The 12,128-nt window shown below is 35.5% G+C and overlaps 2 protein-coding genes and 1 long non-coding RNA gene across 3 annotated transcripts in view; 1 reads left to right on the plus strand and 2 right to left on the minus strand.

Moving 5' to 3' along the window:
• The first annotated feature begins 1,050 nt into the window (after positions 1 to 1,050).
• LOC135218311 (uncharacterized histidine-rich protein DDB_G0274557-like) lies at positions 1,051 to 2,226 on the plus strand. The gene is made up of 2 exons (XM_064254536.1): positions 1,051 to 1,118; positions 1,752 to 2,226. The coding sequence occupies exons 1-2, from the start codon at positions 1,107 to 1,109 to the stop codon at positions 2,106 to 2,108; spliced, it is 369 nt and encodes a 122-aa protein (XP_064110606.1). The 5' UTR covers positions 1,051 to 1,106; the 3' UTR covers positions 2,109 to 2,226.
• Positions 2,227 to 4,547: 2,321 nt separating this feature from the next.
• Positions 4,548 to 5,693, minus strand: LOC135217858 (uncharacterized). Its single transcript, XR_010315210.1, has 2 exons — positions 5,634 to 5,693; positions 4,548 to 5,038 (listed from the first exon to the last, which is right to left on the minus strand). It is a non-coding gene; the product is annotated as an uncharacterized LOC135217858 (long non-coding RNA).
• A 5,500-nt stretch (positions 5,694 to 11,193) lies between these two features.
• The window catches only part of LOC135217857 (uncharacterized histidine-rich protein DDB_G0274557-like), a 1,694-nt gene continuing 759 nt past the window's right edge, over positions 11,194 to 12,128 (minus strand). Inside the window, exon 2 of the mRNA XM_064253872.1 lies at positions 11,194 to 11,668. Coding sequence (XP_064109942.1) covers positions 11,303 to 11,668 — 366 coding nt within the window. The 3' untranslated portion in view covers positions 11,194 to 11,302. The remainder of the gene's footprint in view (positions 11,669 to 12,128) is intronic.

Consider the following 12,128-nt stretch of genomic DNA (forward strand, 5'->3'; position numbering starts at 1 on the left):
TGTTTATTGAAAACAAATCATCAAGTTAAATAAATTTAGGCTAACGGCTTTTATACGTATACCTCTGTAGGCTGTGTGTATGTAAGTGTTTACATATATATGTGGAATGTATGAGTTATTCCATATATAAAAACTAAAAACTATGATATTAATTAAACCAATGACACAAGGGGTCACGTATGAGCTTGCAGGAGTGTGATAGGCAGTGATAATGTAAAGTTGACTAAGCCTTGACGTATTGTATTAACGTCCTAAATAGTAGGCACCTGTAGTTATCGAATCTATTGTTGTGTAAATCGTCAACAATGCTTTCGCTTGAGAAACCATGTTGACCTATAACCCAAAACCGTGCTAAATGACTTTTGTCTCATATGTCATCTGTGTGTATGTTCGAATGTTGGGCTAGTGTTTGCTCACCTATGATCTTGTAAACCAAATTGTATGTTAGACCTCATTTAGCACTCTTCATTGAAAGACCTATCAAGTCTTCTCTATATCACTTCACGATGTAAGATGGAAGAATATATCTTATTTTTGTATTCTGTATTTCAAACGACTCAACCCTTACCTCAGAAAGAAGTGACTCAATGAAACTTAGAATTATCATCGAAGTTAATGATACTCCAACGAGGATGGGACTTACACCAACCGACCTTTGCGTAAAATATCGAAGGCCCAGCCCCAACATATATATGTAGTTATATATGTATCCTTTGTAGGCTGTTTGTATATGTGTCTATCTTTGGATACTTATGAGATTTGTAAATCATATATAGATATATAGATATATATATATATATATTAATATATATATAAAGAGTCGTTTCTTATATTTCAACACTTTATAATTCAAGTTTTTTTATTTTATTCATTAGACTTCAGTAACTCCTATTCATTTAAAATAGCTCAGTTTGTCTCGAAATGTCACAGTATGATGATATAACATAAATGAATAAATTTCCGGTTAAAAACTCTGGTTTCCTTCGCAATGTCACAAGACTTAACGAAGGTCTTCTTCGGAAAGAAGCGACTATAAAAGCAAGAGGCCGACTTCCACCGGCAGACGCTCACTCACAAGTGGCCACTGTGAACACCCACGAGCAACAATGAAGTTCCTGGTCAGTATATCAGTATATTTCCAGTTTCTACGATATTATCGTAAATTTAAGAAGGCAATACACATCATACTCACTCTTTTTCTCAGGAAATGTTCGATAATTCGTGTTTCATTCATTATCTAAAACTTAGTTACCAACAAGTTTGACGAGTGCTTGTTGGATAAGAACATTTCCATATTCTTCTTGCTGTCAATACATATCTTGGTGTTTTTTTCATCAGAAATTATTTGCTAGTTATATCTGCTTATTCTGCTACTGAAGTACTGCAAGATAAAAGATCGAAATAATACTTATCCTTTAAAAAAGACAGTTGCCCGAAGAAGTATTGTACTTTTGTTATATATTATTCAGCAAATGATTATTTTCTGTTTCCTGAAAGCATCAAATCTTTTAACATTATGTGCATAATAAATTCATTCTATATACTTTGAAACGTATTTAAGCAAAATTAATCCTTTGCTCTGAAACTAAAATACCCTCACTTTATCCATAAAGATACTGAAAGGAATAGGAGTTCTTTTTACAGTACTTTAAAATTACTTTCCTCACATTATTAGACCATTATACCGCCATTATTTACGCTTTTTTTTTTGTTAGAGACGGAAATTCTCAGATACTTTTTAAAAATTCCAGGCAATTGTGCTCCTGGCGGCTTCTGCTTGCGCTGCTGCAATTGAAAAGCGAGATGCAGAGCCAGACCACCGTTATGTCTACCCGTATGGGTATCGCAACTACTACCCCTACTACCCAGTAGCCTATGGTCACAAGCACTACCATCACAAGAGATCTGCTGAGCCAGAGCCAGAGGCTTCCCCCTCCAAAGAATACTACCCTGTCTACCATCCTCATCCTCACTACCATGGAAAGAGGTCTGCTGATCCTTATGCCTATGCTGAGCCTTATCCTTATCCTTACCCTTACCCAGAACCTTCCCATGACTATGGCCACTATGAATATCCTCGGCCATACCACTACTACCCTTCCTATTAGAAAGGTTAAGGAGAACTTGACTGCTGGTTTCAACGGAGCACAAATGTGGATTTGCTCTTGTTGCTGATTCAGGAGTGTTTCATGTAAAGACAAACGATTGAATAAATAGTGCATAATATATCTAGTTTTTATTTTTATCATTTATTATATATAGGAATATTAATACAAAAATCCTGAACTTTAAGCACATTTATCAATTAACACCAACTTTCATATGACGCTTTTAAATAAATTCAGGTATGATAAAACAGCCCACATTCATTTTAGCTTGCTGTAAAAGAAACTACTGTGCCAACTTTGTATGTCCATCTGTCCGTCCACACTATTCTAAGGCTAGACGGCTGTAAATTTGGTATTTTGATTATCCACCCTCTAACAATCAAACATACCAAATTGCAACCCTCTAACCTCTGTAGTATTTATTTTATTTAAGGCCAAAGTTAGCCATGTATCGCACATCTGGCAGCACTTTCCAGAGGCATGGGACGCAGCCTCATTCTACCAAATCTAGTATATGGAGCAACTGAAACACTACCGGTCTTGCTGACGGTGTTATACAGCAGTATACAGGAAAAGCTTTTAGGCTTTTAATTCTCTAGTTGGGCTTTTTCTGTAGGATGCTTACCATGTTGCAATGCCTTTTAAACCGTGAATATTTAGTAGGTCAGTTTAAGCCTCACCAACTGCAAATTATATTAGGAAAATATCCCTTCATCACCATAATACCTTTCAAACAGCCAATCAGGAGCGTCGTAAGAGACTAGCATGGACATCATATGCACAGTTGATGTGGATCTACTATAGTCTCCTCAGGCGATGGAACAGTTATTCACCATACAACTCATGCTTCTTGTCATGATGCCTACGTAGTGTATTCTTGACCTTGTTTTTTAATTTTAACTTTTTCCCTTTTAACAAAACTTAGCCGTCGATTTCGGTGATCTGATCGCTGCCTCATTACATAGTTACTACGTAGGTTACAGAATTACAAACGTTTCTCGCATAACACCAACAATAGTTTGTTTTCCTTTTATTTCTAGGCAGGTTGACATATCTGCCCACTGACCCTTGTTAGATGTTACTATTGCTGTTATGGTGGCACCTAATTCCAGCGAGATCTTGACCTGAGTTACCGAGGTCCCTTATTCAGTTAAAACGTTGTCCCTAACTAACACAGCTGCTTTATGTTGCTTTTCATCCTTGGTATAGAAGGTTTTCCGCTTAAAAATATTTTATCATTCTCCTGTTTTGTGTAAGATCTTCCAATGCATTGTAAATGCACTTGATTAATAGATTAGAATGTAATATCATATTAATTATTGCAATTTTATCATAATTGCAAGGCAACAAACCTCGCTGGGTGAGTTACTGTCACACAAACATTGCAGTAAAGTTGGAAAGGAAGACAATGAATGATAAAACTCCACATAAAGAAGCCAGAAGACTAGGATATTTTCAAAGATTAAAATAAATGTATGATAGTACCCTATTGAGATGGTGATTTGTCTGTTCGTCCACACTATTCCTGTCCGCCCTCAGATCTTAAAAGCTACTGAGAGTAGGGGACTGCAAATTGGTATTTTGATCATCCATCCTCCAGTCATCACACATACCAAATTGCATCCCTCTAGACTCAGAAAGGACCTAATAACTGATCAAAAACCAATTGTATATGCATAGCAAAATATCTTTGATAACGTCATTGATTGACACACAATAAGAGTGGATTGAAATCATTTCTAGAATGACAGAGGTCTGTCACGTTGAAAAGTTTGAGAGTCGTCAGAAAATATCCGCTCATTATAATTAAAAATAAGTAAAAAAAAAACGCTGAAGTCTCTTCGGCTTTTCTGTACGGTGCATAATGCTGTATGAAACTCTCAACCACGGCTCGATGGTGGCCTGTGTTGTTGGCAGATAGCGGTGTTATATGCACGATCATGGCTAACTTTAACCTTAAATCAAATGTCAACTACTGAGTCTAGAGGGCTGCAGTTTGGTATGTGTGATGATTGGAGGGTGGTTGATCAACATACCAGTTTGAAGCCCTCTTGCATCAGTGGTTTTTAAAATCTGAGGGTGGACAGGAAAAGCGCAGATGGACAGACAGATCACCAGTTCAATAATTTTTTTTTTTTACAGAAAACTAATAGGGAGGTTTCCAGTAATGCGCCAACTACTCATTGTCAAACTATACAATATGGGGAGAGTCCTTCGGTGCAATACATCAAAAACTTCAAAGCCTTAAATCTTGTTCTTATGTGGATTATTAAATGATCTGTTTGTCTCAAGATAATATTAAATAATGAAAAGGAACTGAATATTTATCCAGTGATATCTCTCACAAATACGAATTATGAAATAGGCTGCTTTGTCGTATAGAAAAGTATTTGAGTGATCTATTATACAAGCGTAGGTAACTGTAATTAAATTTCAGCATATTGTGGGTATTTTAATTCAATCGCTTGTCTTTACATGAAACACTCCTGAATCAGCATTAAAACAATATCCACATAAGTGCTCCATTAAAACCAGCAGTCGAGTTTTTAACCTTACTAATACGAAGGGTAGCTGTAGTATGGGCCAGGATAGCCATAGTAGCCATAATGATTGGAAGGTTCTGCATAAGGGTAAGGATAAGGGTAAGGCTCAGCATAAGCGTAAGGATCGGCAGACCTCTTTCCGTGATGGTGGTGGTGGAAGTGGCTGAAGTAGTGGCGATGAGGATTGTGTCCATGGACGGGGGAAGGCTCTGGCTCTGGGTCTGGCTTGGCAGATCTCTTGTGAGGGTATTGCTTGTAACCATAGGGTCCCGGGAAGTAGGGGTAGTAGTTGCGATACCCATAGGGGGAGACATAACCATGGTCTGGCTCTGCATCTCGCTTTTCAATTTCAGCAGCGCAAGCAGAAGCCGCCAGCAGCATAATTACCTGGAAATTGTGTAAAGCACTGTGAAAAGCTTCTACTCAAAATGAAGAGGGTAGTATGATAAATTGCATATAATAATCTGTAAACGTAAGCAGGTGATTCTTCAAAGAGTAAAAGAAACTAGCAGCTATTTCTTTTACTATTTTATGGCTAAAGTGGGGATATATTATCATCAACTTCAAACATTTGGCTTTTATAAGAAAATATTTAAAAGTAAGTTAAATGACTTTATTATACACATAATCCTAAAAGCGTGATATATAGATGAGCCAGAAAGTATTCATTTGCTTAGTTACTCAATAATTAAAATATTGTAGTTCTATAGAAATTTTCTTTCTTAAGAGATGAATATTATTTGAACTTTTTACCTCATAGGCCATCTGTTGAAAAATTATTAGTTATATAGTAAACAAATAATTTCCCGTGATAAGTCGTCAGTTCTTTGACGGTAGCAAGCAGTATTTAGAATATTGCAAATGTTTCTTGCGTGATTAAAGACCCAAACAAACTTCCTAGTAAATGATGTGCCTGCTCAGATCGATGATAATGGAAGCTAGAAAATACGCAAGTAATTATATTTCTTTTTGACATACTGACCAGGAACTTCATTGTCGCTCGTGGGTGTTCACAGTGGCCACTTGTGAGTGAGTGTCTGCCGGTGGAAGTCGGCCTCTTGCTTTTATAGTCGCTTCTTTCCGGAGAAGACCTTCGTTATGTCTTGTGACATTGCGAAAGGAAACCAGAGTTTTTAACCGAAAATGTATTTATGTATTTATGTTATATCATCCTTTTGTTACACTTCGAGACGAACTGAACTATTTTAAATAAATAGGAATTACTGAAACCTAATGAATAAAATAAAATTTTGAATTATAAAGTGTTGGGTAATAAGAAACGACTGTTTGATCTGTAACTGAAGCAGCAGTATAATATATATTCATACATGCACACACGCACACACATACACACACATAATATGTATATAGCACACTTAATATACATACATACTCATATATATCCAAAGACAGACATATACAAACAGCCTACAAAGGTATACGTATATAACAACATATATTCACTGCCTACATAGGTATACGGATTAAAGCCGTTAGCCTAAATTTATTCAGCGTGAAGATTTGTTCTCGAAATATTTCTATCTCCAAATTTTTTTAATAATTGTCGTCAAATAGTTTTCATTTTTAGACACGGAAAGTACATGACCTGCTTTACATCTATCTGTCCATTCATTTTCTTGGAAGTTGAAGGATAACAAGTAACCTTTGCTCTTAGGATAGTTCTGTTGTGGGTGATTTCTCTGGGTGTCTTTTCATCACAGATCAAAGAAAAAAATATAGGGCCAGCTCTAATTAGAGAAAGAGAAAAATAATCCTGATAAATCAAGCAAATTTGACTTAGTTTCCTCATAGGGAAACGTTTTCCAAAGATCTTTATTGAACGTATTAGGTTTCAGAAACGTCACGTTCTCAAGGTTATTGTCTCACTAATTCATTTATTATTGATAAATATAATGAAGCGTTTTCCTTAAGGTCATAATCAACGAGCTACGGTCATTTTGGGCGATTCCTCTTCGGTTTGGTGTCATGATTTCACACAATACAAAAAGGAATGGGAAGCACTCAAAGAGAGAGAGAGAGAGAGAGAGAGAGAGAGAGAGAGAGAGAATTTAAATAGGTAAAGATAAACCACAACACATTTATATACAATTTATAGCGATATGAATAGAACTATTGGACTTACAAATTAACATTAGTACTTTTTTTTCTTTAGAAACTCTCCTTGGAAGCAGTTATTATACAGCTGGCCTTATTCGGGAAAATACTGGATCTACGTGGTTTACTTATTAAATTGGCTAAAATATTTGATCTATTAGTGTCGTGTGTCTGTCAACAATAAAAACCATTGACTATGTGTGTGTGTGTGTGTGTGTGTGTGTGTTTTTTTTTTTTTTTTTTAAAGCTACAAAACTGCTTCGGAAGTTCCACGTTTTTTTATCACTGCTGTGTCATAATTTCGCGACATGTAAAGGAAGAGCAAAGGCCCCATTTTTCAGCCTGTAAGTTTAAAAATACGGGAAAATACATCCTTTATTTATTAGGTTCTTGCTTTCGTCAATGTATTCGTAATTTATGTTTTTATACTGGGGTTAAATGAAAAAAATAAAATAGAGTATGTTCAGCTGAAAAACAAGCGGTAAAATATCTGTAATTTTAAGGACTCGTCATTCAGTTTTCACTATTGTGAAACTGTAACTTAGATAAACATTTCAAATGTTTAATGTTATTTTCGAGAAGTATGGTCCCTACCCTCCTTTATTGTATATAAGCAATGGCCGTAAAATGGTTTCTGAATTTGAAGGATATTCGTTTGAAATAACTTATAGAGAAACTTGTAATGTTAAGAAATTCAGTCTCGTGAAGAACAATCTTCTAAATATTGCTTGTTACCCGTCAAAGCATTGCTTGCTAATTTTTCTACAGAAGGACTATGAGGTGCAAAGTTCAAATAATATTTATCTCTCAAAAAAGAAAATGTCCTTAGAACTGAACTACAATATTTTCATTACTGAGCAAATGACTACTTTCTGGCTCCTTTGAAAGTTTTTAGGATTGTGTGCTTCCTAAAGTTATCTAAATTACTTTTAAACATTTTCTTGTAAAAGCGAAATGTTTGAAGTTGATGATTATATATTACAGACTTCGGGCTTCTTTATGTGGCGGTGTATCATTCATTGTCTTCCTTTCCTACTTTACTGTAATGTTTGCTGTGACGTTGACTTACCCAACGAGGTTTGTTGCATTGCGTTTATGACAACATTGCAATGATTGACATGATATTGCATTCTAATCTATTCATTATGTGCATTCACAATGCTTTGGAAGATCTTATACAAAACGGGCGAATGGCCAAATATTTTTATGCGGAAAACCCTCTTCACCAAGGGTGATGAACATCTGAGGTCGGTTGTGTTAATTAGGGACAACATTTTAACTGAATAAAAGACCTCGATAACTCAGGTCAAGATCTCATTGGAATTAGGTGCCACCAAAACAGCAATACCAACATCTAAACAAGGATCAGTAAGCAGATATGCCAACCTACCTAGAAATAAAAGGAAAATAAACTATCGTTGGTGTTATGCGAGAAACGTTTGTAATTTTGTAACTTACGTAGTAACTACGCAATGAAGCAGCGACCAGAACAACGAAATCGACAGTTAAGTTTTGTTAAAGGGTAAAAGCAAAAAAAAAAAAAAAAAAAAAAAGGTTGAAGAATAGATTACGTAGGCATCATGACAAGAAACACGAATTGTATGGTGAATAACTGTTCCATCGCCCAAGGAAACTTTAGTAGATTCACATCAACCGTGCATCTGATGTCTTGGCCCGTCCATTACGACACTCCTGATTAGCTTTTGATAAGCCAATCACAGGGCTGGAAACTCTCAGTCTCTCGAGAGAGTTTACATAGGAGGGATTTATGTTTCACCTCTCCTGAGGGATACTTTAGAAAAATGTATCCCTTATGAAAAGTGGAACATACATCCTGGGTATCTGAACTCTCTAGAGAGACTGAGAATTTTCAACCCTGTGATTGGCTTCTCAACAGCCAATCGGGAGCGTCGTAAAGGGAATGGCCTAGACATAAATGCATGGTTTATGTGAATCTACTATAGTTTTTGGAATATAGCTTGTTAGTACGAAAATAGCGGATGATCTATGATTAATAACAGCCATCATCATTCTCCTTCATATGACAACAATGAAACTCACCATTATATATATCATAGTTACCTGTCTATTTCTATTTCTTTCGAGGAACTTATTTTGGATACCTGTCAATCATTTCCACTGAAATGGATGTTTTTTGAAAAGAATTTAACAACAATCACTATCACATAGTTTTTAGCTGCCGAATGAACGGCGAATCCAACTTCTCGATGCTTTTATTTTTTTTCTATTTTTCATTTTATTGTGAATGGACACATAATAAATGAGAATGTAATACGATATTAACCATTGCAATTGTAACATTATTTTAACTGCAAGGCCATATACCTTCGTATGAATAAACATAAAAATCCCAAAGAAACATTTGAAAAATGAGGGAAAATCTTAAGATTTCAGGATGTCTTAGGGCATAGGGAAGAAGTACCCTACAAATGCAACAAAAAGGTTAGCATTTTCCTTAGCAGAGCGACCTATAGATTCTTAAGGGGAAAAAGGCGGCTAAAAGTTCGGCTAATAGTTGTTCAAACCTTACAGGACCAGAGATGAGAAATCGCTTTCATCAGGTAACGAGATCAGTATCTCAGATTTCACCTTAATAGAAGAATACCAGTTTCTTTTCAAGTCCAGGAGAACGAAGATTCCTAGCATAGATAAGAAGTAGTGTTATAGCTTAAGAGAAATTTACTTATCCAATGAGGTCAATTGGTATAGGAAATATTTTCCACAGAATAAAGAGCATACTCCTAAAAAAAACTGAGGTCATATCTGATTAATATTACTTGTTACAATGTCAGAGATTTCGTTTACCAAATCCGAAATTACCCAGTAAAACATTGATGAAAGGCCACATGTGTCAACCTGTTAAGAAACTTAAAAATCGGCTATAAATATTTGCTCAAAGGAGCCGATGAAAATACAATGGTCAGGAACACAGGTTGTAGACACAATGATTAGGAACCTCCGTTGTGTGAGAAACACCTGTGTCATCTTAGCAACGAAAAAGGAGTAGTCCTTATTACCTTCTGCATAAGTGAGGGGGGGGGGTGTATAATTATTTAGTGATAATGTAAAGTATAACCTTCAAAATATAAAGCTCCATTATGTTGAGAATATAGCAACAGACCTATGTAAAGCTACAGAAAAAGTTGTAGATATGGTAGTTACCAAACAGTTCTAATTTTTCATTAATATTAATTTTGGTGTCAGTTGATCGCTTCTATTGTTAATCGCAATCAAAATCGTGAGGAAGACAATTTTTTGCAATACCTCCACTCTATTTCTATGATAATACAGGGTTATTCTCCCGATAACTTCTTTATTTTTTATGCAAATCTCACGGAATGAATCACGGGAACCACAAACATGAAAGTAAAGGATGAAAGGAAAATAGTAAGTGATTAAGTTCTTACAAATGAACTTGAAACTAGGAATATTTTCAGCGACAGAATGAAATATGTATCAGTATCATAATCTTTATAAATGCATAATACCTGATCAAGCACTTATATACCTGAAACAAACTAAGTCGCATTATATTATTCATTGATAATTGACACATGATAAGATTGGTGTAAACATTTCTAAAATGAAGTAGCAATGAGATAAGGGCACATTATCTTGAAAGGTATCGTGGTGACGAAGGGATATTTTATTAATAAAATTTACAGTAGGGAGGCTTACCCTGACCTACTAAATCTTCTCAAAACGGCATTGCAACATGGTAAACATCCAACAGAACAAGCCCAACTAGAGAATTAAAAGCCTAAAACCTTTTCCTTATGTGTAATATCAAAAAGTCTGTTGGACAGAAGAGAAAATATGCTCATTGATAACGAATAAAAAAGAAAAAAGATATGGGGCAATAACTCTCATACATAATAGAAACAAGTAAAAAATGCGCCAAAGTCTCTTTGAACCAATCGATTTTTCTGTATACTGCTGTATAATACCTTCAGCAAGACCGGTAGTGTTTCAATTGCTCCATACACTAGATATGGTAGAATGAGGTTGCGTCCCATGCCTCTGGAAAGTGCTGCCAGATGCACAATCCATGATTAAATTAACCTTAAATCAAATAAAAACTACAAAGGGTAGAGGGTTGCAATTTGGAATGTTTGATTATTAGAGGGTGGCTGATCAAAATACCAATTTGCAGCCGTCTAGCCTCAGTAGTTTTATAAATCTGAGGGCGGACAGAATTAACTGTGTATGGACGGATGGACATACAAAGCCGGCACAGTAATTTCTTTTACAGCAAGCTGAAATGAATGTGGGCTGTTTTATCATACCTGAATTTATTTAAAAGTGTCATATGAAAGTTGGTGTTAATTGATAAATGTGCTTAAAGTTCAGGATTTTTTTTATTAATATTCCTATAAATAATAAATGATAAAAATAAAAACCAGATATATTATGCGATATTTATTCAATCGTTTGTCTTTAGATGAAACACTCCTGAATAAGCAACAAGAGCAAATCCACATTTGTGCTCCGTTGAAACCAGCAGTCAAGTTCTCCTTAACCTCTCTGATAGGAAAGGTAGCTGTAGTATGGCCGAGGATATCCATAGTAGCCATACTCATGGGAAGGCTCTGGGTAAGGGTAAGGATAAGGATAAGGCTCAGCATAGGCATAAGGATCAGCAGACCTCTTTCCATGGTAGTGAGGATGAGGATGGTAGACAGGGTAGTATTCTTTGGAGGGGGAAGCCTCTGGCTCTGGCTCAGCAGATCTCTTGTGATGGTAGTGCTTGTGACCATAGGCTACTGGGTAGTACGGGTAGTAGTTGCGATACCCATAGGGGTAGACATAACGGTGGTCTGGCTCTGCATCTCGCTTTTCAATTGCAGCAGCGCAAGCAGAAGCCGCCAGGAGCACAATTGCCTGGAATTTTTAAAAAGTATCTTGAGAATTTCTTTCTTTAACAAAAAAAAAAAAAAAAAAAAAAAGAATGCCTAAATAATGGCAGTATGATAGTCTAATAATTTAAGGAAAGTAATTCTAAAATATGGTAATAAGAACTCCTATTCCTTTTATTATCTTTACGGATAAAGTGAGGGTATTTTAGTTTCAGCGTCAAGTATTAGATTTTGCTCAAATACATTTCAATGTATATAGAATGAATTTATTATGCTCATAATGTTAACAGTCTTAACGTTTACAGGAAACAGAAAGTAATCATTTCCTGAATAACATATAAAAAAATACAATAGCTCTTAGGGCAACTGTCTTTTTTAAAGGCTAAGTATTATTTGGATCTTTTATCTTGCAGTACTTCAGTAGCAAACTTAGCAGATATAGCAAACAAATAATTTGTGATGAAAAAAATGCTAAGATGCGCATT

Source organism: Macrobrachium nipponense, chromosome 9 (assembly GCF_015104395.2).
Source record: "Macrobrachium nipponense isolate FS-2020 chromosome 9, ASM1510439v2, whole genome shotgun sequence".
NCBI lineage: Eukaryota > Metazoa > Arthropoda > Malacostraca > Decapoda > Palaemonidae > Macrobrachium > Macrobrachium nipponense.